This window comes from Zosterops lateralis (assembly GCF_965231275.1).
Source record: "Zosterops lateralis genome assembly, chromosome: 1".
Lineage (NCBI taxonomy): Eukaryota > Metazoa > Chordata > Aves > Passeriformes > Zosteropidae > Zosterops > Zosterops lateralis.
This window is the reverse complement of record NC_139762.1, coordinates 90968669-90993934: the sequence shown is the minus strand read 5'-3', so window position 1 is coordinate 90993934 and position 25266 is coordinate 90968669. Positions and strand designations below refer to the sequence as shown.

Here is a 25266-nt window from a genome sequence, read left to right as displayed (position 1 = left end):
TTTGTATCCTTTTAAAACATTTTTCTTGCTTGTTTCAGGTACTTTTACCTGACTGGTACTTAAATTGCAAACAAATTGGAATTTTAGCAACTTATCCTTTTCAATATACAAACGTCTGTATCTGAGTGAGGAAGAGTTGGCTGCTCTTTCAAAGTGGGGAGAGTAGGGGAAAATAGCATGTTTATCTCTTTTTTTCCTGCTTCCCCTGCTGCCCCCCCTTTTTTTTTAATTGGGAAATTAAGAGGAGAATCTTTTCAGACATTAACTAAGGAAATAGTTATTGCAATGGCACAAAAAAAAAAAAAAAAAAAAAAAAAAAAAAAAAAAAAGGAATTGGAGGATGCTACAAGCCTGGAGAAAGCAAAGAGGGAAAGGGGATTTTGACAAGTATTCAGACTGATAGAATTCCAAAAGCAAAGGCCATAAATAGTAGGGAAGTATATGTATAACATGTATAGTGCTTACCATATCTTCCACATCTTACAAGCAGGAATGTGCTCCTAGTGCATCATAAAATAGTGGAGAATTTGAGTGGGAAAGTGAATTGATGTTGAAATAAAACAGTGGACCTATTTATGATACTGTGTACAATAGGAAAAATTGGGATAATGCTGTTAGGTGCATGTATGGAAAAATGATAGGTTAGTCGTGGCAGTGATTGTCACAAAAATGTGGCTCAATTTTTTTTTTTTTTCTTCTTTTTCTGAAAACAAATAGGTGAAGACCTTTTCTTAGCAAGCTGTGCTCAGGACTGTTTGATAAGGATTTGGAAAATATGTACGAAATCAAAGCAGCTTCCAGAAATTGAAGATGATTCCATAAAACTGAAAGAGAATGTTTTTACTGTTAAAGGTAGGTAACAGCTGTAAAATTCTCTGGCACAACTTTTCACTTGTCTCTTTTCATAGTTCTGGGGGAGCTTGCAAGGTGGCTACCACCTGGTTTGGTTTGTTTCATGTTGTCTGCATTATTTTTAGCTGTTCAAAAAAGCAGGATTACTGTTTTTAAGCCAAAAGTTAATGATGTATTACAAGACATGGTAAATCAGTGAGAGAGCTTAATACCAACATGGGTTGTTATTCTTATGCATATTCCAAATATAATATGTAGGACACATACTTGTCTGTGGGAGGGAAGCTGTTGTGTAGTTGTTCAGTTTAATAGCTAATCTTTCATTTACTTTTTGAATTCAATGAATTAAGAGGTGCTGCTACTACTTAAAGATTAGAAACATACAGATAAGTATGTGCAGGCTTACTTTATGGTCATTTAACAAGCTGTTTAAGCACAGTAACATCAGATGCTTCCATTGCTGATTGTAGGATACCTTGTAGGATAAATCGTTTGGCAACCTAGTTAATATAATGAGGAGTGTATGATGTTATGTGAAAAAGTGCTCAGGATGCTTCCTGCGAATCTTGATTCATTGTTTGAAGTATATTAAAGCTTATGTTTTCAGTAATTTAAAGATGCAAATATGTGAAAGAGTATGCATAGTGCCAATTTAGAACATTTATTTCAAGACTGCTTGAGAGCTCTCCAGGAATTCTGAGAGACCCCTCTGAGGCAATACACTGACCTGTGACCATCAATCTGGTACTCAGGGCTTGCACCAAAGTAGGATTTCAAGGAGCTGTTCAGTGTTAGGAAGCTTTTGAGATATTGGTAGATGTTGAAAGCAGTTGATTATCTTCACTAAAGATATCAGAAATGACCTGCTCTTTCTTGGCTTTTAGAAAGAAATATGCTTTTCTCTGATTTGTGTAGATGCTGATACATCATATGCAGTTTCTTTGGAGTCTGTGTTGGCTGGTCATGAAAACTGGGTGTATGCAGTTCACTGGCAACCTTCGTTTTCCAAAGGTAAAAAGATATCAAACACTTACCAGCAATGTTAAGTGTTTCATACATGGAGTACAGTCACGTGTCTTTGTATTGTGTTTGCAAGTGCACTTGTTCCTGTAGGTGATGGCAGTTCTTTAAATTCTGCAAATAATATTTTATGAGTAAACAGATGTTGCCTTGTACTCACATTTTCTTTAAGGAATGAAATTAAATAACAGAGATATAAAGACTTTATTGTAATTGATTTGTTGGTTATGGTGTACAGATTAGTTTAATTAATCAGTACAAATTAATAGCTCTAATAGGTTACCTTGATACGTGTATTTTAAATGTCTGTTCTTCAGAAGGTAAGCCTTACCTCAAGAGCTCTTCTTTCCTTTTAGTGGTGTAGATACCTGGAGTATCAGTTTTATTGAGCATTTAAGGCATTAGTGCAGACTCGCATTGAAAGAGTATTATTTATAGTTTAATTTTGCATTTTGCTCCGGTATTTATCTTCCTTTTGAAATCCTTAAATTCTGACAGCCTTGTTTGCAGTAGTGATTTGCTCTTACGTGTCTACCTGGCATATAAGGGAAGGAGATTCTTGATTTGATATTGCACAATCAGAACACCCTTGAATATTTGTACTGGCAAAGGTGTCTTTTTTCTGATGTATTTTGGAGTTACTGATGGCAAGTGACTTCAGCAGTACAAAGGACAGCTTTGCTGGTGTATATACAACCCTTGAACGGCAGAGTGCCATTAGAATGTCAAAACACATGTAATGAAAGACACAGGACTTGCTTTAAAAATACTGGTTTAGTTCTCTGGTCCTTAAACTTTTCTCTTTTTTTCTAAATTAGACACCAGTAAAAGATTTAGCCTTTTAGAACAAGGTTTGGGTACAACATAGGCTTGTCAGCCTTGCACTGCTATCTGAAAACTGTCCTGTTAGAACATGAAGTTTTCCAGGTACTTCTGCACACGTTAAGCTGCTTGTGTTCTGTGGCCTGCCCAATGCTGGGTTCCCCAAAATAAATTTTCACTAGAGGCAAACTGATCTGAGGGACATATTCTCAGTGCAGAAGGTAAGGTGGGAATCTGTTGCTAGCATATCACCTCACAAGATGCCTGCCAATATCTCTATTATCGAGAAGAGTTCCTCAGTGGTTTTCCTACAGGTTTCACAGATGGTGATGAACCAGCTCCCGCTTTCCCGTTCTGTTTTGGCTTTTTTTCTGAAGCGTTTCACTGCATTTTGGGGAGCAGTCCTGAGTTACTATGTATTACAGGGTGCTAAAGTCTGCTGAAGTCAGCAGCAAACCTAACAGTTTGGGGAAAAAAAAAACCCAAACAGTGAATACTGGGCAATTATTTTAAACTGTAAATCTCTCAGTAAAACCTTACTTAAGGAATGGAACCGTGAACTGCTGTGCATTCTCTTTGTGAAACTCTAGCTTTTCCTCCTCATTATATTTAATTCAATATAAATTTGGTGTGAGAAAACTATGGAATATGGTTGTTCTCATGTACATGTTTTACTTTTTCTTTGGGTGGTTATGGCTGAGAATACAATATCTCTTAAAGAAAGCCGGAAACAATGTAGAGCCTGTAAATTTGATATATAAAAACTGCATTGCATGTCTCTGCTGCTGAACATTTTTTTTAATGTGTTTGTATTTCAAAATTACCTAATTTCTTTAGAAAGTATGCTCCTAGGTTGTAGGGTAGTAATTTTCCTTGTACTGTAGATGGCAGCATGCAACAGCCAATGAGGATATTATCTGCATCAATGGACAAAACTGTGATCATCTGGGAACCTGATAAAGAATCAGGAGTCTGGCTAGAACAGGCAAGTGTCAGTCTTACTCACAGTATGTTCTGTATTCAAGTTGTGTTTCCAGCAGCATGTGTGTACTGTAGGGAACAAAAACTTTCTAAAATTCTGGCAGAGAAGGGCAAACTGGTTTTTTGCAAAAATACTCATTCCAATGCTCTGTTGCAAGTAAAACTGTATTAAAAAAAGATACAATATGAACTTTTTTGCTGGTTTGTTCTCTTATTACAATGCTGAGGAGTTCATAAGGAGTTTGTGCTCAACACATGCTATGTACTCATGGTAAGAGGAAGAAGAAACCCTCCTGAACTATTTGCAGTTCATCCTTGTGGGAATGTGATCTAAGCAGCTACTACGAAGCAGCTGACATGCAATTCACAAGCCTGGTTTTACCCACAGTAACTTGATCATTGGCTGTGTCATTAGGTTATGTCACTCATGTAGTATTCTGAAAGCTGTTAAGATATGGATCATCCTAAATAAACAAGTAGTACAACCAGATTTCTCTAGTGCTTTGATGGATGCTTTTCAGCTGACCTGCTTTTCCAAATCGCAGAAGTTCAGTTGAAGTTGTTTGTGTTGGATTATGCCCAAGCTGTTGTTTGTGTTTCCTGTCACAAAGAAAGTTCCAATCACCTCTTGGGTGAAAAAGAGAGAATTGCAGTAGGGTATTTAATTTCTCCTCTGTTTCACTGAAAAGTTCCGATGCCTTTGTGCTTGAAGTAGAAATTAGTTCATAAAAGGGCAATCACACAGAGATGCCATTGGATGTCCCTGGGTGTAACATGTACTTGTGGCTAAATTCACAAGCATCTAAAAATGGGTTGTGTAGTAAAGCTTGTTCCAAGTTGTGATTCTTTAATCTTACATTCTCTTTGCATTGGTTTGACCACAACTGTGCAGCTTCAAGTTCAGGTCAGACATTTTAACAGCAAAAAGCTATTTTGCATCAAGAGAGGGAAATCTGAGTTGGAAGCCTGCAGGGAGGAAGGGCACAAGGGGAACATCCCAATTTCTCTCTCTTTCATCATGATATGATGAACAAGATGTCTTCAGAAATTCATTCCCCTGCTCAGAGGTGAGACTAGATTTCTGCCTCTAGCATGGAGGCATCAAAGTCACTTCAGTATGAGTGGTATTTTTTTTGAATGAGTGCTAATAAAATGGAGCTACTAGTGCAGTGCCATTTAAAATGGGATACCGGTTCATTTTGTTTTGATCTTAAAAGAGGCTGTATAAGAATGGAGGAATTGAAAGCTTGAAATAAATTGTTACCTTATGTCTTGAATAAAATTGGAAAATGTAACTTTATTAATCTATTAATAAAATTTTAAAAGTGGAAGGGCACTATAGCAACTGTAAGGCCTGTGTATATACTGTGTGTATGCATGTGTACATATGTGAGAAGTCATAAGAGAAGCACAAAACAGAGGCCAGAATGTGCCACAGGAGAAGTATAGATCAAATTACAGGTGTTCATGGGGAAACAGAGATGTGAAAATATGCTAGGGAATCTTGGAAATTAAGTAGGAAAAAAAAATGTACTTGGGAACTACTGTTTCTTTGGATCATTTTTCTGTATTGTGCAACAGAGCAGTAGCCAGGCAACAGATGATAAGGAACTGCTGTATCCAACAAGCTGGACTGAAACACCGAACATTTGGGTTTCCACCTCATCTAATGCAGTGTTTTCTTTCCCTTGGGGATCCTATCTTGAGATGTTTGTGGAGGGAGGCTCCATTCAATTTACATGCAGCTTTAATTCCCTTGACATTTCAGTGCTTAACTTTGCAATTAAAATGTTCTTTGAATGTGTTTGTGTGTGTAATGTGAACTCTTGTCTATTGGTAGTTTTTCATCTCATGAAGTAGGAATGATTTTGTAGGAATGATTTTGTAGGAATGGAAGGCCACTTTCATGGATATTTCCCTTCTGTTCATTAATTTAGGTACGGGTAGGTGAAGTGGGTGGCAATACTCTTGGATTTTTTGACTGCCAGTTTAGTCCAGATGGTTCAATGATCATTGCTCATGCTTTTCATGGAGCACTACACCTTTGGAAACAGGCTACAGTTAATAAGGTATGTTGGTTTTTTTGTTAGTAATATTACTTGAAAGAATTGTACTTTTAAGTCATTTGAGGTAATTTTCTGTTATTAATAGAGAAGTGTAACAGTATAATTTAAAATTAGTGATTGAAATAGTCCTTTTCTGAATATAGTATTCTGTAGGAGTCTCACTTCTGCACAGAAGGGAGGTTGAAATCCTCCAGGCTCAAAACCCTGTTTCTTACCTGTGGGGATCATGAAATCAGTTGAATAGACTGAACTCCTTTGTAGTTGTGCTTTGGTCACAGCTGAACGAATAACACAAGTTTCTTTCAGATGGGAGCAATGCATCAGTATTTGTGTCTCTTCACCCTCTCTTGAATTCTAACAATTTGCTGTTTACAAGTGTCTTTTTCTTACTTTCTTAATAAGCACGTCACTACTTTTACTTTGCTTAGAATGTGCCAATCAGTCAAATGAAAAACTCCTTACTTCTTTGTGGAACTCTTTTAATAGAAAGAATGGACTCCAGAAGTTGTGATTTCAGGACATTTTAACAGTGTAGAGGATGTAAAGTGGGATCCAGAAGGAGAGTTTATCATCAGTGTGGGCTCTGATCAAACTACGAGGCTCTTTGCTCCATGGAAAAGGAAGGAAGAGACAGAGGTATGATCTTCAAATACTTTGTCAGTGTGGTTAAGGGGGCTTGATTGATCCTGAGTTTGGAATGAGTTGTCTGAATATTTAAAAATATTAGTGGCAGAGTTTTTGCAGTCACACAGTATGATTGCAGTTCAATCCTGAGTCCATGTCCAGATTACCTTCAGTTAGTGTTCTCCCAGAGTCTTGGAAGATAGTCTCTGCAGTAATTCAGAAGGAGGAATATATGACTGGTACTAATAAACACCTATTGCAATGTTTAACAATTGACTGCTGTAGGTAATTATAAAGAAACACAAATTTGCTTGTGCTTTTTTACACGGACATAATCTAAAAAAAGTTCTCACAGTATTTTTTTACATCGATTTGTTAATGACTCTACTTTACTAGAACAAGTATCTGAACTACATGAGTGCAGCTGGTACCTGCCCTGTTTTAAAATCCCAAGCCAGCAACTAAGGACCGCACAGCTGCTTACTCCTCCTGCATTGGGTTGGGGGGAAGTCTGTTTAGGAATGCAGAAGTTTCTGTTCCTTGTTTCTTGTGCATTTTCCTCCTCTACAAATACAACCTTTTCTGGCAGAACAGTACCAATGTTCCATTCAGGAAACTGGCAGAAACTAGACTATCTGTAGTCATGTAAGGCCCTGTGCCATTGGTTGGGGGAGGCTCTTAGAGCTGTCTCATCAAAGCTTCTGTAATGCAGACTAGCACAGGGGGTCTGATGTTTTTGAGAGAGTGAGTTTGGCATCAGTTAGTTCTTTGATTCCCTTCTTCCAGGCCACACGGGAGTGGTGGCAATCCCAGTCCAAGAGCTTTGCTTTGCTTTGCCTTGCCTTGTGTTGTAGGAAGGACATTTCCAGTTTCCTTCCCTGCTTTTTACCCTAATCTCCGTTCAGGAGGGTACATCAAATGTATTGAAACAATCAATGTATCAAAACAAAATTCAGGACTAGCATGTGATATAAGCTGGCAGCATTCAAGAGTTGTCAATATCAATTTCTCTGTGACCTGCTGAAGTACCACTCTTTATTATGTATGCTGCTTGCTAAATTTTAATCCTGTCTTCTTGAAGAACTGATCTTTGTATGATTTACCTGCACAGCTCACCCTGAAACTTTAGAATCAATTGATTTAGCAGAGTGATTGCTGTCTTCAAATCTAAATTTGGCATAAACTGAGTTATTGTGCTTTGCCTTCCTGTTCTGACACAAAGCAGCCACCAGGTTAATTTGACCTGGTGTAAATCGAAGTAGTTTCTATATCTGGTGCTGTATGAGGTGTGGGAGAAAGCCTTAGTATTGTTTTTGGATGGGCAAAGTGGAGGGTTTAGATAGAGATGGATCATTTGAAGAGGTTTATTCAGGACTTCCAAACCCTGGGAAGGTTTTTAGTTCTGCGACTCATGAACTTTTATAACACAGGCTTTTAAAATGCCATTCTTTCTTTGTCACACTGAGTTTAGCATCTGATGTTTGTCTTAACAAGACACAATGGATGATTCAGATGTTTATGGAAAGTTAGTATTACAGCTCAGTATTCATGTTTTTCCTTATAAAAAGGAAACTAAGTGTTGAATGCAAATAAGCATTCTTTCTTAAACTCTCAGCTCTGATACCAGAAAAGAGGGATAACCATCAGCTTCAATTTGTCATGCAAATTTGCATTCTGATTTTCCTGGAAGAAGCTTATTGCATGACTTATACAGCTCTCTCTTTGTTTTGGGTCTGAGTTTTTTGTGTTCTTTTCATTCTTTCTATGTGTTGTATGCAAAGATGTACCCAGTAAAGGGTAAGAATGGCTTGTTGTACGGTTTTATTTTTATCTTTTTTTTTTTTTTTTTTTTTTTTTTTAAAGAATGAATGCTTTTTTCCTCACTGAAAAATAATCAAGATCTTGTGAAATCGTGAAGTTTTGTGGGATATCTCAAATTCAGGTCCTATCAGAAACTTCAACATTCAAAACTCAGTTGAATTTTTAGGGTGATCTGTGCAGTGCACAGTCAATATAATGCCTATTCATATGAAATCTAGTCTTGGCTACAGGCATTGGAATACTGAAGCAGTCTAAGTTACTTCAATTGATTCTAGTTCTGCTAGCTCTCAACTCAAAAGTGCACAGTGGATTTTTCCAACTGAAGTATCATTGAGGTGAAGTAGCAAATGACACTTAAGAAAAACCTCTTCATGAAAGTGCATTTGCTAGAAAATAAATTGGGGTTTTTTTGAAGAATCATTTTTCTCATGTGTAGAGTAACTCAGATTTTTAGAAAAGCAATTAAAATAACTTAGTATCTTTTTTGCTAATGTTCTTTATTTAGTGTGACTATAAAACTAGCTTGTCTTTCTCTTTTGGTTAACTGTCAATTCTTGTTTACTTGGATTAACACTTGAGGAGTGGATAGATTAATATTTCAAGAAAGTAGGAAAAAAGAAAACACTTCTACAATTATCCAAAATTTCCAGATTTTTTTTTGTGAGAATCTATTATGGTTTTGTCAGTTTTTTTGCAAAGCTTCTGTTAAATGGTCTCACTTAAATCAAGTATTCAAAGAGAAGAGGGAAGTAGGAACCTGTAGCCTGCTGGCAGCAGTGCTGCTGTTCTTTGTGAAAGACAGAGGAAGGAAGCAAGATAATTATCACACCTTTCAGACCTACAGTCTCAAAAGCAGTAGGATACCAACCTCTTTTTGCTTAGGCAAATCATGTTCTATTTTTGACTGTCTAGCGTAAAGAAGTCACAGTAAGTGCCTTAAACACATCTATGCAGGGACACAGTTTACTAATTGCAGGAATGGTTTGGTGGAAAAAGAGGATTCAAGTGATGTATGTGAGCACCAGTTTTATGCACATCAATAGAAGGTTGCTCTTAACTTTGCTTTGTGTTAAAGTTCAAAAAAAACCACCACTACTTTACCTCCTGGATTTATTAAATTGCACTGTTTCTCTGTTTAAGAATTGTGTTTTAGCTGTGTGTCTGCTCATTTTTTAGGTGACCTGGCATGAAATTGCCAGGCCTCAAGTGCACGGATACGACCTGCGCTGCCTGGCAATGATTGGCCGCTTCGAGTTTGTGTCAGGAGCAGATGAAAAAGTGCTTCGAGTTTTTCGTGCTCCCAAGAATTTTATAGAAAACTTCAGTAACATCACTGGTATCCCAATGGAGAAGCTCTGCTCCCATGTAAGTATGCTAAAGCAGTGCTAAATGAAGAGAACCCTCTTAGATGTAAAATACGTTAATGTAGATGTAGATGTAAAATACGTTAATGCTTCAGAAAATGTCAGATAGCACTAAACTTTGTGAAAATTCTTTTCAGTTATGGTACTGAAACCATAACCTTGTTTTTCCTTTCCCTTCTGCTTGCCTCCATGTGTGTTGTTTCATATGTATGTTTATTATGTTGTCGTATGAAACAGGTTCTATTTGAAACCAAACAAAACCTTGTGTCAGAAGATCGAAAAGGGTGTGGGTAAATTTTAAGTAACTCAAAACAAAGTAGACTGCTGTTACACACTTGGGGATTAAGCAAACAATAAAGCCTGTTAGTGTGTTTCCCCTTAATTTAAGGGTGTAGTAGTTGTGTCTAGATCTAATTATCGTTGTGTGGTTATGTGTTGGTATTACTATTTTTTCTTGCAATTACATGCTTGGAAATAGCATAAAGATTTCTGCACTATTTTTTGTTCTTACATGCAAATATTTATAAATATGTAGTTGCTCATGCTTTATTTCCTTTCGGCATTGGAAATTTTCTTGATGCCTTTACATTCCAGTTCTTAGTTGTGGTATGTCAACTGTCCTGTGTTGCTATCCTTTGTTTGCTCCCCATTTGCATCAAGGTCTAGTTCTGATTTTGTCTGCATTTTGTAGAGCAGACCTCATTCAAGATAGTTCCCTCTTTACAGAGTCTTGCATGCTCTTTGGATATCTCACTCAAAAGCAGGGTTTTCTGTGCAGTTTCTCAGAGATTAATTAGCCTTTCTGTTTAATTTAACAATTGAAATATCTGGGATAGAAATAGAATCATTTTAGATAGCAAGAAGTTACATAAGTAGCTGTTTAGTGCTTTAATTCCACAAGACTTCGTAAGCATTTGCATTAATGACCATGGTACAAATAACATTGTACTTTTATAAGGCTGGCAGATGTCATTATTTTACTTTATATAGACTTTTCTTACTGGCTCTTCCTCTGAGTGCTGTTTTTTGATTCATATCACAAAATGTTTCACATGGGCTTTGGTTAAAGAGAAAGGCTTTATGAGCTCTAATTACACAGCTGCTTTTAAATAGCTTTCTTAAAATTGTTTTTTGTGAATGCTTTTTATCACCAAAGTGGGGAAGTTTTTTTTTTTTAATTTGGCTTAAATGCCTTCCCCAAAAAAGTACCTGAAAGCAAAAAACAGCTTTATATTCAAAAAGGGTTGAACAGGATTATATTCAGTTCAAAACCATGGAATTATATTACACTTTGGGTTGTAATGAGGAACCAGTTTTGTTTTGGAGGCCTTATGCTTGTCTGGGTCTCTGATACATTTTCTCATGTAATTATGAACATTAAATACATTCTAAAATGTCACCTAAATTATTGAATTAATTCTGTAGAACAATCTCTCTTGGGACTTTTCTGATACCATAAGGAAGTGGATTTACAGCTATTAAATCTTGTTTTATCTCTACACAAAGGTCCCAAATTTCTCTTACCCTATCTAAATTTTTACTCTTTTCCCTATACCATTATGGCACTATTTTCTGTCTGATGATTTGTCTTTCCCTTATGCTGCTTTAAACAGACACGTATTCCAGCCACATCTCTGTACTATTTACTGAGTTGTGTTTCAAGTTGTGGTCACAGGCAGTCACCCTCTGTTCTCTTTTCCAAAATGCTGCTTTATTATTTCTCTTCAGAACAATGATTTCCCAGTTCTATTGTATTAAAAACTGCAGTGCTCTCAGTTAATAGATTAATTGTCATGTATATCTAGAATAAATATAACTGTGCAAGAAAACCTGTAATTAGCATTGAAGAAAATCCTTGAGCTGGGGCCTTAGAAAAGTGCTTTTTTTGTTGTTTTGTGTTTTTTTTTTTTTTTCTTTTTCCCTTCCTGCCAGAGTACTGGTCTTTTGTTTTTTCCTGGGTATGTTCTGGACAAGAGTCCCCTTCACTTCTCTCGGAAAGTAACTCTAGAAACTATTGGGGATTCCTTAAGCTGTGGCTTTTGAAATCCAAGTCTACATGACAATCCATGTATAACCTTTCTTTTTCTTTAATTCAGCAATCATCTGATCTTCCAGAAGGTGCAACTGTGCCAGCTTTGGGATTATCCAATAAAGCTGTTTTTGAAGGTATTGCTAGTGAGAAATAATAGTTGTTGAGTTTCATGTGGAAACTTTATTTAAGGTATTGTTTTAGTGTACATATTAGGTCAGTGTAGGCTTGACTGCAAGTTTAGAATCTAGAATTAAAATCATGCAAAGTGTTTATTTCTTTGCTAGCACCTAGACATGGTGCTTAAAAGTGAAAACACAAGTAAGGAAGGATTAGTTAGCCAACTTGTAACTAATATCTTAGAGAGGCAGTGGAGGGAACAGGGAGGGAACATTGTGGGGGAACAAGAAAGGAGAGACAGACGTCTCCCTAGAATGATAAAAAATATTTTCCTGAGGCTGGGAATGAGACTAGAGGTCTGTTTTTTTTTCATAAAGTCTCTGGTAAAAATGCACTATATTGGAATGTACAAATTAGGTCAGACTTGTTGTTTCTCTGCTTAAAGCTTTATCAGAAGGTGCGATCTACAAAAGGAAGCATTTTAATAAGCTTTGTCTCTAGGGTCTTCAATGGCAATAAGCCAGATTTTCCTAAATCATTTGTGAGAGAAAAAACAACTTTGTTGTACTTCAAATAACTTGTAAAATATATTTTAACAAAGTTTTTTTCCCCCTGCTTTCTCATGAGTTCTTCCAATGAGAGAGGGAACAAAACTTCCTTCTTCTAAATTATTGCCACACACAGAATAACTAATTTCCACTGATTTTATGTGGCCCAACCAGAAGCAGCACCATGAATAGAACTTTCCTGCATTGTCCACCACTGCTCACAGGTGCTGTCAGCATTGATGGCTTAGGGTAAAACACCACAGGCGTATTCTCACTTACTCTGCAGAGGAATCTTAGTGGTGAGTGATGCTCAGATAGTGGTCTCAGATGAATGTTGCTCATTGCATTTTCAAAGACAGTAAAGACAGAATAAATGAGAAGATAGTCTTCGTTTTGCCTTTTCTGTACTTTCTTTTTGAAACTGCTATGCTTGGGATGTATATTTGGCAAAAAGGTAGATTCTGTCTGAGAGGAACTGTTCCCCATTTTTGTACCTTTTTATTAATACCTTCACAATGAAGGACAGAGTTGAATTTTAACTTACAATTAACTGGTTTCAGTTACCTCTGGTACTTTTGCTTAAAGCTAAGGACTGAGCCTTCAGCAGTTTTGCTGAAGTTTGCAAATTGTAGATACACTTGCTCAAATATAGTTTTCATTTAGTGATCTACATCAAATTTATGAACTCATCACTTGTATCAGAGATTTTTGTCTTAAACTTTTTTCAAATACAGAAGGAAAGGTTTAACACTGGGGAAACACAGGTTGAACTCTGGTGACTGCTTTGCTCAGTGAAATTCTTTTTAGGAATCTCTAAAAGATTGTGCTGATGGAGAGAGGTCAGTTTCAAAATGAAGGTTAGATTATTACTTTTTTTAAATTTCTCATTCACATTAGAATAGCTTCTAGTATTCATATTATTGTAACTCTGCAAGCAGAGAAACCTAGTTTCAATTACTTGTAAAAAATATAGATTTTTTTACTTGCAAAAGTCCTCATATTTTCCCTCCTTTCAAGTATGCTCTTTATCTAATGAAGTCCTTACTTTAATAGGAGATATGGCTATTCAACCAGATGAAGATGAAGAATCATTTAATACCATTTCAAATCAATATCCAGAGATTTATTTTCAACCCATGATCCTTACAGGTATGAGAATAATTTCTGTTGTAGGAAATAGAGAATGAGGTTCATTGGATATAAACTTGAAGCATTATTTAGCTGATTTGAAAAAAAATCAAATTTGAATAGGCTGTACAAATCTTTTTTAGAACCTCCACCAGAGGATCACTTGCTGCAGAATACCTTATGGCCTGAAATTCAGAAGTTGTAAGTTTTATTTTTGCTTTTCTTATTTGTTACTTACTAAATTTCCAGAAAGGTGTTCCAACAGGTTAAGGTAACCTGGTATTGTAACTCTTCCTATTTTACTGTGTCATTTGACTTGGTGTATGCTGTATTGCTTGTAAAATAAATACATTATATATATATATATATATATATATATATAAATTAGGAAACAGTGAAGAAAATGGCAGTTAGAACTGATGTGTCACAATTTTATTTTACTTGATTGTTTCTCCTTAAAACCTTGTCTATACTGAAGGTCTCTCTGTGTAAGGGGTTTCCTGCTACTTTCCACTTTGTGGTACAGCCTTACAGACGTGGTATGGAAGTAGAGGCTGAGGCACCAGTGGAGGAATTTGCCCCTAACACCCGTCAGAGCTGTAAGGTGCCAGGATGTGTGTCTAGTGGTAGAGCAAAGTGGTAAATGTTGAGTAAAATGGTTACAAACCCAGATTGGGTATTGAATGCTGACAGGCTGGTTTTCAGTTGCAAAGATAATGGAGCTACGTGGTCATGATAGTGGTTTTGAGGTTGCAGGGTTTTGGAATTCTTCAGATGTGTTTTCTTCCTTTTCTGAAATTCACAACAATTTTCACACGAATGTTGTCACCTAATTTGTTCCCTAAGGATCCCAGTAATGTGAGGCTATACTTTCACTATCTTCAAAGTTTTAGTATCAATTTTCAAAGTATAGCACAAAGAAATTGAATAATCTCAGTCTCTTGTGGGTTTATTTATCTGAGTCGCCTGAAAGGAGTTGCAGACTGGAACAAGAGGAATGTTGAGCCTTTGCTGTTGGTTACAGCTACCTCTATACATTACCACTTTTGCGAGGGAGGAAATAAAAAGCTTTGGGAAAACATTATGCAGCTTGCTTTTATTTGACTGAGGGGAAAGTTCTGTGGGAGCTCATCTTTGCCTTCAATTGGGCAGTAAATCTGCTTTGAATGCTTTTAAACTCTGTTACTGTGTTTGTACTCAAAAATTATTTTAGGAGGAAAGCCAGTGGATGTTAGACCATATCTGCACATTTGTAATTTCTAACTGTTACTTTAACTGTTTCTTCTGTGCATTCTATGGCTGCTAATGCACTCACATAAGTAGATTGATAAGGGATGTTTAAGTAGTAAAAAAGAGCCAAGGCCAAAATCCTTCTTCCTTTGCCTTTGACATTTCACAAAGTCTAGTGGGACATTAATATTTTATACTCAGCTATGGGAGTGCTGCTTATCTGCCTTCATATCCTGCATTCATTAAAATAACTCCATTTTATGACAGTCTTCAGATGACTTTTATCTGAGCAATTCTTTCTGTTTTTAGAGACACAGCTAATGATATAGATTATTTTATGCAAGAGCAACAAAATGTAAAGCATTCATAGACTTTCAGATTTTTTGCTCAGAGTAATCTTGAAAGAGGTAACATGAAATCGCATAATGTAGATTTCAAGTTGCCATAGCAGCAGAAGAACAGTGTGAGGCACTGACTTGCTAAAAATAGCTTGTTTGTCATTGACATTTGTGTATTCCTAGCTCTAACTTGACACCAAATTTTGAAGGATTAGTGCTGGGTTTTGCAAAGTGTTTGCTTGAGGAGGTTTTAGTATGAAGAACTTGCTGAATTTTTACATAATATAATAACTTTAAAAATATGGTAAATCTTGTGAGAATATGCTAATCTTTATCCCCTTGGAAAATTATCATAGAAAGTTCATGTGCAGCATGCTGAGATTAAAGCTTGAGTGTTGACATAAATATATATGTTTATATGTATGTACATTTCATGTAATACACTTGAAAGTTGGAAGAGATCTTTTTTGACACTAGAAAAATACTGTATTCATTTGTCTGGACACTTGAAAGTCCAGTCAGTCTACCTGTGCATTAAAAAATTGCTATGAATTGTTCAATGCTGAGGCAAAATTACCTGTGATTGAAAATAGCATTTCACTATTCATTAATGCAGTTACTTCTCTCCATTGTGAACCTTTATTTGGTGGTGTACTACATAGTGAAGAAATCAGATTTTGTTTATGGGATCAGGGATGGGAGTGTATTGTAGCTCCTATGCTGTCAAGGCTCATGTACCCTCTTTTAAAACAGCATCTCCTGTTGCCAATAGCTTAATTCTCTTCACTGAAGACAGCAGTGGGATATACAGCTGCTGGTCTGACCTAGGATAGTCCTGCTCATGTAACTTTGCAAGAGACAATATTTTATGTTTTCTGTTAATTTAATAAGAATGGTTCATTTTGGCACTTCTGTTTAGCAAAGAAGCATTGCATACAGAAGCTTGAAATGTTTCCATCAACTGCTCTTCAACACTACTTTTAGGGGATTAAAATCAAAACAACTGAGGATTTGTTTCACAGTTATTTTCCTGTCATTGAATTTCAGGGAATTTATACTTTTGATGCAATAAATATTTTTTAATTTTGGAAAATCGACTTGCAGTGTTTCTCACTACAGAACAGTCTCCAGGAATGTGCTTTAAAAGTAAGCATTATGATAAAACTCCTGCTGGTGGCAAATTAAGAGTAAAACATGCAATAGTTCCTTCATCATTATAAAATACACTCAAATTTGCAACTTAATTTCATAATTTCATAATTTCAATTATGGGTGCACACCAGTCCCTCTCCCTGTTAAATGGTCCAGGCACAGTTACATTTCATAAAAGCCAGTGCACTCCCAGTCTTCAGACATGGCTTTGGCAGTCTGTTGATGGGATATGCCCAGTGACAATGCTTCAGACTCAGTTTAACAGATCCAGACAGTAATTTGTCATTTAAGTAGGTGGCTGTTCTGGCTGCAAGTGAAATACCTTAAACATCAGTCCCCATGTAAGAAGTTAACACTCCTGACCAAAGGAGTTTCTTAAGAGCACTGCCCATCTTTTCAGAACTAGGAGAATCATAGCAAACCGCCCCACCCAGCTGGTATTGAGCTGATACTTGTCTATGGTTTATAGGTTGCATCTCCAATTTTACTTTACATCATTTTTTTGTGACTGATTTTAGTTTCTGTTAATCTGTATGGAATTTCTCCTTATTAGTTAAATACCAGTCTGGATATGTGAGCTTGGATTTCAGCAGAACTCAGGCAATGACTGATTAGAAAATTTATTTCTGGAGAAGGCTAGGAATTTGGGGAGGGGGGGGGGGGGTGTGACAAAGGTTTTTCCCCTTTCCAACATGATGCTTGTCCTTTAGTTCAGAAATCTTCTTGCAGTATTTCACAGAATAGGCATCCTTTGACTATGTGTTTGTGACATAGTTCTTCACTGTATTTTAAATGTGTGGCATATTATTTTTATTGGTATTGTTAAAATTGCTTTTTAAGAAAATAAGATTATATTAAATACTGCTTTAATCTGCTTTGTTAGTCATTAGAGTGGCTTTTGCAATGCTGATGCATTAAGACTGTGGAATGGGCTGGAGAGATTTTTCTGTAGCCAGTTTCTAATGGAAGAATTTGTGCAGATGTTTAAACTGAAAGCTGAACAAATTATTGGAGATGTAATACTGAAACAGTGGTGAGAAGTTCCTGGCAGGTGCCTTTGATTTTTGAAAAGGGTTTAAATTAACATAACAACTTTAATACACACTGAAAAAATGACTGTGATGTGTTTAATTTGTTTTCATGTGTATTTCAGATATGGACATGGATATGAAATTTTTTGTGTTGCTTGTAATAACTCAAACACTGTAATTGCCTCAGCATGTAAGGTAAGCAAAGATTCTAGCACCACCTAGTGAAAAGTGCTATCCAATTTCTAGGGCTGAATTCTCTTCTTTTACAAAATGTGAAAGGTTCTGTATAAGTGACAGTTGCCTTGCAAAGGTGAGGGTGGATTGCCAGTAACTTATTATTCCTAAATTGTGTATGATTCATTTGAAGATATTAGTAAGATAAATTCTAACAAATACAGGTCTGAAATATTTTCCTATTGATATATTGTCAGCTTTACAGGAAAGTAGGGAAATTATGTTGAGACTTCCCAGAGAAAACCTGTGTTTTACTTGGTTCCAAGCCTTAAAACAAGCTCTCTAATATCTTAGTACTTTAAAATGTGTGACTTTTATACTTGCTCTCATTAATCCGTACTGATTTTTTTTTCCATCTGTACAGGCTTCCAAAAAAGAACATGCAGCAATTATTTTGTGGAGCACTACTTCTTGGAAGAAACTGCAGCATTTGTCTTTTCACAATCTGACTGTTACTCAGCTGGCTTTTTCTCCTGATGACAGCTTTTTACTAGCTGTTTCTAGAGACAGGAATTGGTCACTGTGGAGGAAACAAGATTCCTCAGAGTCAGGTAAGATATGTGGACATACACATTTGTAGACTTGGCAGTTTGTTCAGTACTTTTGGCTGCAAAATATTTGAAAGGAAATTGATGAAATATTTTAATGGACATTTTGCTTACAACTTTGAAGAATTATTAGTGTTGTAGGCTCTTGTGGATTTAAGAAATGCTATTAATGTGGCAAGATAGAAAGAAAATGACTATGCAGAGAAGAATATAATTTAGATGGTGTTTAATTGATGGATGTAATGAAGTCTGATAGTCCTTGTGTCTTCTGCATGTGATTGTACGTTTGAGTCTCTGAAATGAAGTGTACAAGCTGAAATTCAGATTGGCAATCTGTCAAGGAGAGCCTTCATCTCCGAGTTGTGTGCAAGCACAGGCAGGAGGTTCAGTGCTGCACCCGAATCCCGCATAGGCTGCCTTGTCCCTGCTTGCATCGTGTGACACTGAGACACTTGACAGGATTAATCTCTCTCTTTGGTGTGGCTTTCTGATAATCCTACACAATTGATTAATTTGACTAGAACTGGCTATGTCTGGAAAAATAGCCGATAGTAAGGATTCGGTTGACTTTCTCATTAAGACTTTGAGCCTTGCAAAATCATGAGGAGATTGCTATTGAACACTTTAATAGAATCCTCGAACAGATGCTTGTGCTGAAAGTGATTATCATTGCACTCTTGGCTTAACAGCATATAAACACTTCTGGGCTCTATAGAATGTTCCTAGGGACTTGGCAGTGAGTTTTGGCCCCTTCAGACAGTGTCCAGTTGTATCCTGGCTTGAATTTCTGTTCTATTCAGACTTCTATTCTAAAGCCTGGCATACTGTCCACAGTAGTTACACAATGTTTCAGGATAAGGATCATGAATACTCATAGCAAGTAGAGGAAATCCTCTTTTCATCTTTTCATCAATAACCCTTCTGTCTACAAATAACATTATCTGTGCAAAGCAAAACTGCTGCTATTGGCATCCCAATAAGTGGTTATTCAACATTTATACTCCAAAAGGACAACCTTTTCTACTTAGGAAAAGCATTCCCGTTTACTGATCTGCTGATGAGATTTAGTGCCTGATGTATACATGCTGAAATACAAGCTTGTCTCTTTGGGAACACATTAATCTTTACAATTGGACCATTATGATTTGAACAGTTGGGGCTTTACTGGTAAATCGTAGCTTTAGTGTAATTACTGGGGAAGTGTGAATACATGGTCAATGTTGCACTATTCAAAAACTTCTGAAATCAGTGTTCTTAAAAAAAACTTGATAGAAATAACCTGAAGATATTATACTTGGATTAAAAATCTTCAGAGAAAGAAATGCATTTAAAATATTGAACTGTTTCTACTATTTTAGGGCTATAAGGGCTTACTGATATGCTCTTGAACAGGTGCTAGTTATTACTGTGGTAAGTGCTGGAAAAAAAATGTTGATGTAGTCCCTAGTATTCCTAGTTGCTTTAAAGATGAGTGGAGTAATGTCTAAGTATTCTTGCAGTTCTGACATAGAGTTAAGTAAGAGTAACATTTACTTTTAATATGTAAAGTAGTTGAAACAAGGCTTTTCCTCTACATTTTATTCCAGGACCAATCTTCACTTGCTGTGCATACACAGATAAAAATACAGCTGTTCACAGTCGAATCATTTGGTCCTGTGATTGGACACCAGATAGCAAGTATTTCATTACTGGTAGTCGGGACAAAAAGGTAATTAATGTTAAAAGAATTTAGAAAGCCCAGAGTTTCTTTAAACATCTTTTAGAATAACAAACACCGTGTTCTAATGAGCCCTTATTTTATGTATACACAAAAATCTTATTGAATGTATTAGCACAGTAATCAGTGATACTTTCATAAGCTAAATAAAGTGCTTGAATATGTATATACATGACTGTGGGCTGCCAGTTGGACATTTTCACTTCTTTTTTCATGCAGTTAAGACAAGCATATGTCACATAATTCTATGGGTCTCACGTTTTTCTTTAACTTTCATAATAGAATCTGGTTTTGTTGTCAATAACAAATGAAATCAGACTGCCTACAAAGTTGAATCTTTTTAGCTAGAGGTTTTTTTTTTTTCATTTTTGGGGTCATTCACTGTGCCCTGGAATTGTTTTAATTAAGTTATTCTTTGTTTTTGTATGTGCATTTACAAAAGGATTAAAGTGGAAGTTCATAGATTACTCTTTTTCTTACAGGTCGTTATCTGGGGCCAGTGTGATTTGTCAGTGATTACTGAAGGGAATGAGCTGGATTCAATCAAGCCTTGTTCAACAGTGCTGGATGCTGGGGATTCTGTGACTGCTGTTGGTATCAGCCGTGTGCTTACTCCTGATGGAAGGTATGGCTGGTTTTCTGTAATGTCATTTTGTGTTTAAGCTGAAATTAATATTTATCCATTTAATCAACTAGTTTCCTAAACAGCTCCCAACATCTACTTGTCAATTATGTTGAACATTCTTTAACAGAATGACCTCTGCTTTTTCTTTCCTAGCCACCTTTCAGGTGCATGGTGACTTCTCCAAGCAGTGTAATGAGAAAAATGGAAGTGGGAGAGGGGAGGGAGAGATGCATGAACACACTTGAAACACATTAATTCTTCCAACATTATTGACTGATCTGATGTTGTGATGACCTCCTTATTTTTTCCTAACCAAATATATATAGCAGAACCTATATATAGGTTTCTGTTTTGCTCTTTTTTGTGTGTGTGAAGCAGCTGTGATGTATCAATTCTTTTCTAGGAAAAGTAAATACTAATTTACTCTTCAACAGTGTTTGAGTACCAGTTCTTTCTATCCTGCATTAGAACTGACCACATGGAGCTGTCTACAGTAATTTCTAATGAAATGAATGTAATTATTCTCTTGATAGATACATTGTTGCAGTAGGCTTAGAGAACGGGAAGATTATCTTGTACACATGGAAGCAAAGTGGGAAAGAACCAGCACTGGCTGACTGGATCACAGGTGTTGAGATAGATAACAGGTATGTCTTCTGAAGTGAGTTAGGAGCAATGAAATATTATTCTTCAGACTAACAGTGCTGGAGTTCTGTTCTTATAGTATGAAATATACTAATCTAGTTTATTTCTATACCAAAAATTGTTATCTTTTTAGAAAACATTTGATCCCTGAAAGTCTAAAGACATCTTGAAGCAAAACCCACAAATAAAAATACTAGTTATTTAGATGTATTAAAGAAACCTCCCAACAAATATGAACAAAAAACAGAGGGGTGTTAACCCCAAAATACTTCATGCTATGCAAATGCTTTGAGAAGTATTATTACCCTTTGTTTGCCCTACTTAAAAAATAGCTTTACCTTTAGTCATAAATATGATGACAGAAAAGTCATCATAAATATGATGACTGAAGAGAGAGTGGAAAGGATCACTCTATGTACATCAGGATGTTGGAGTGGATGACAGCAAGCTTTCGAGAGCAGTTTCCAGCAGAAACCAAAGCAATGACAAGCTGTGTGTGGGGCTGCTGTGGTGACAGCCAGAGGGACTCTGTGGAGAGACTTGGAATGTTCCACTTGAAGCACTCCCCTGGGTTCTTTTATCACACACTGGCATTGATAGTACCAGAAATGGAAGTTGACGGTGACTTTGGCCTGTGTGTGCTTGCAGTGAATGGGAAAGAGACACCAGGTAACAGGAAATTGCAGGCTAAAAGCCAGAAATCTGTCATATCTAAGTAACTGAGATACTTGACCTCCAGCTTAATGTGGTAAAACTGAAAATCAATAGCTGTTTGAATTATTGATGAGTGAGAGGATAAAATGTCATTAGTGTTAATGACCCTACTTTATTAGAACTTAATACCTGCTGGTTGTCACAAGTCAGTTTTTCCTCATTTGGTAGTGTTAACTGAAGAGTACTAATTACATGAATGTTGATGTTTACACTCACATGCCCAACTGTGTTTAACATTTTGCAGTTATGTATGGATTTCTTTTTGTTGCAGCCAAAGTCATGCTCTTGCTGTGAAACGCTTGTGTTGGAGACATCATGCAGGCAGAGCTGGACATAACGATGACAACAGCAGCAAGTGGTTGCAGCTTGCAAGTTGTGGAGCTGATCACTGTGTTAAAATATTCAATGTCAACAGATTTGCTCTTTAGCAAAGACAGAAGGCCTGTTTGTGCCAACAGATTCACAGCATTTTATTTCAACTCTTAGCCACTTCGATTATTGGATTTTCTGTTTTCTGCTGTGGAAAGTAAAATATCTGACATGTAACTTATTAATGCAACTTTGGTAGAAGTTTGAAATGTCAAATATTTTTCTAACCCTGAAGTTCTGGGAATGTGAAGTATATGTTTTGTTTGGTGAATATTCTGGAACTGAGGGATGGGAGGTGGGATAGGGCATGGGAGGATAATGCGAGAGCTTTGTTTGCTGGCTCAAAGGGTAGGTGAGAAGCTGCTGATACTTTGGTTCTTCTGTGCTTGAGATTCCACCTGGAGTTCTGGATTTTCTTTTTAACTCCTCTTGCTATTAAACTTAAATGCCAGTGGACCTGCCGGTGCAGCCAGTGTGTGTTCAGGCATGTGCAGCTAGAGATCAGGGTTAAACATGAAGCTTTCTCTGATTGCCTTTGAATGTGTGTTACAGCCCTGGTCCAAGTCTGAGGCCACTTGAATCTGGAAGGAGTGGTTTGTGTTCAGTTGCTTGGACAGGCCTGCTTGATTTTATTCCTTTGTTCTGCTGTATAGTGCTGAACTTGTACTTCTTGGCCAGGTGGGGCTTAAAGCTGAACTCAGAGACCACTTAAATCTTCTGGTGTCACCCCTGTGAGCCATCTCTGAGCAGAGTGTGATAGAAGGGCCACCTCTCTGACACTGTTGGAGGGCTATCCTCCACAGTTTGGACTGGAAAAGCTTATGGATATCAGTAGGCAGAAGCTATTCCTTACAATGCCTTTGAGCTCTTCCTGACTTTTGAGGGCTCCTGCTTTGCTCTGGTGAAGACAATTTAACTTAGTTGTCTCATAGTAGAATTTAAGTAGAGTGGTACTAGACTAAGAGTACTTCAGAAAGACTTCATGTCAGCAGGTCTGTATCTGGTTTCAAAGTCTAATTTAGAAATTAGTTAAACTTTGAGAATGAAATTACTGTTATTCCAGAACTGCTTGCTGCCTGTAACTGGTAGTGCAGAGGTAACTGGGATTGTGTTTAACTTTTTACTGTGTTGGATATTTAGATTAAGAGTGCAGCTCTTACAGACTGGGCTATATTGTTTTCAGAGTAATTATGGTTTATGCCTTGAAAGATTTTGTGTTTATGCCTTGAAAAGTTTTGTATTTTACCTCTTGATTTTTGGTTCTGTTTTTCAGCCATGAAAAATCCAAACATTCTTTAAAATGGGGATGGGAATAAAAAAATGACTATAAATAAAGATGATTTGCTACATTTTACTTGTGGTACCCAGTGCTTTCCTTACATGAGTGCTTTCACATTCAAGCATTTGAGTATTTTATTTTACTTGTCTGGGAATTTTTAAGCAACTATCCTGGCAAGAGAAAGGTATAGCTTATCATTAATGATGTTTCAAAAAGCTGCCAAAAGTGGGACTTTATTCTGTGTCACAATTGTAATCTTGTACAATTTGATTATAATACTGTACAATTCTTTCCAATAGTAGTACATCTTGTTCTGTGGCCACTTCTGGGTATAGGTGACAATGAAACATCGTATTAGATGTCCCTACTTTTATTTTGTGAAATGCTGTCATTAAAGCTACTAGAGGATTTAGTAATCCATTCCATTACCCCTGGGACTTGGTGACTCAATCACATTCATTGTTCCAGCTTTAAATGCACCTGATTAGTCTGTTGGTCTCCTAAGTCTAAATGTTTATAATAGACACTTTTAATCTTCAATTAAGTTAGAGATTAGACACCTCGACACATGATTAATATTTTATGTATGATGTTATCTTTGCTCACACTTCGCTTTGCTATACATTTAGTAGGTGTGACTTGCATATACACCTTTATCTTCTCATAAATCCACTCATGTCTTTTCAAAATGTAAATCAGCGTGTAAAAAATACTAAGAAATGAGCTGCTGTCAATATACCTGGTGCTTTGAAATTGTCTTCTTGTTGTACAGTGCCACTGAAAATGGAGTTGAGAAAATTGATGGGATAAACCAAAGTTTTGTAAAGAACATTCTAATACCTTTTGATACATTTGAGGTAAAGCCATCCCATGAAGATTTTTGGATTCATATTATCAGTATTTACTGGCTTTATGCTAATTTTAAAGGGACTTTTTGATCAAAGATGTGAACAAACTCTTTATATAATCAGGTCTAAAGGAGGAGGATTGTTTTGTCTCACAGCAGAGATGTGTATGACAAAGCAAGCAAGAAATGGGTCATGCTGTTTATAACCAAGATTGAGATTGTCCAAGGCAATCTTAAATCTTTCAGTCCTGGATGTAGGTGTAGGCATCCTCAAGTCTGTGTTGGACCAACAAGCCATGCTAACACTGACATTAGAGGTGAGCATGCTGTGGTGTCTGGTGGATGAGAAGGACAAAATGAGCTGTTTGCGTAAAGTGAGAGGATGTGGGATGCTGACATTCAGCCTGAGGAACTCCTCCCTGGGCTCCCATGTGGCAAGCTCCCTAAGCACTGCTGACAAGCTATTGATTGTGTTAATTCCTTCACTTACGAAATGGCAAACAAGGAGCAGGTTATGCATCATGCTAAGCCTTAAAAAAAGTGTTATGCTGTTGTTGTCTTTCTTGTAGGCTGAGACTTCAGAAGTAACTAGAAGTGGTTGAAAATTTCAAGGAAGTCAATTATTGAACTCTGAGCTATTGGAAACATCGCTTTGGTAACTCTTGACTAATCTGTTTTCCAAAATATTTAATGTGCAGAAATGAGAATGCTCTAAGGCTCGCTGCCAACTGCAGCTAATGCAGAGATGAGGGAAGAGGAGGAAACAGCTGTGTCCTCATTTAGACTCAAATCTCACTTTAAAGAAGTGGCTGTTACAAATAAGGAAACTTTAAAATAGCTGAAATGGGAAGCAAAAATATTACTTGCTCTGTTTTAAGGAGCATCTGGAGCTGTACAAAAGATGAGGCAAAATCACTGACAGGACAAAAATCAGAATTTGCCTTTTGTGCACTGGAAGCTGGTGGAGGTGGGAGTTGTTGAGCACAGTGGGAGTTGAGCACAGCTCAGCAGTGCCCCTGACCCTCCAAACATTTGCATTTTTGCCCTGTGTACTGGCACACCTCAAACAGTTGTGTGATATCCCTCCAGACACTTTTCTCCCCCAGCCAGAAGCTGCCTTTTTTTCCTATGCCAGCCACCAGATTCCTCTTATCCTGCTTCT

The 25266-nt window shown here is 36.8% G+C and overlaps 1 protein-coding gene across 1 annotated transcript in view; it reads left to right on the top strand.

Annotated features, from left to right (window-relative positions):
* Nucleotides 1-23304, top strand: part of ELP2 (elongator acetyltransferase complex subunit 2) — a 38818-nt gene extending 15514 nt beyond the window's left edge. The window contains exons 7-21 of the mRNA XM_083878246.1: nucleotides 718-852; nucleotides 1768-1863; nucleotides 3579-3679; nucleotides 5613-5744; nucleotides 6228-6377; nucleotides 9363-9551; nucleotides 11647-11716; nucleotides 13301-13396; nucleotides 13519-13576; nucleotides 17249-17321; nucleotides 17725-17911; nucleotides 19495-19616; nucleotides 20108-20250; nucleotides 20784-20897; nucleotides 21881-23304. Of these exons, the coding sequence (XP_083734372.1) occupies nucleotides 718-852; nucleotides 1768-1863; nucleotides 3579-3679; nucleotides 5613-5744; nucleotides 6228-6377; nucleotides 9363-9551; nucleotides 11647-11716; nucleotides 13301-13396; nucleotides 13519-13576; nucleotides 17249-17321; nucleotides 17725-17911; nucleotides 19495-19616; nucleotides 20108-20250; nucleotides 20784-20897; nucleotides 21881-22037 (1823 nt within the window). The 3' untranslated portion in view covers nucleotides 22038-23304. The remainder of the gene's footprint in view (nucleotides 1-717; nucleotides 853-1767; nucleotides 1864-3578; nucleotides 3680-5612; nucleotides 5745-6227; nucleotides 6378-9362; nucleotides 9552-11646; nucleotides 11717-13300; nucleotides 13397-13518; nucleotides 13577-17248; nucleotides 17322-17724; nucleotides 17912-19494; nucleotides 19617-20107; nucleotides 20251-20783; nucleotides 20898-21880) is intronic.
* Nucleotides 23305-25266: the final 1962 nt, after the last annotated feature.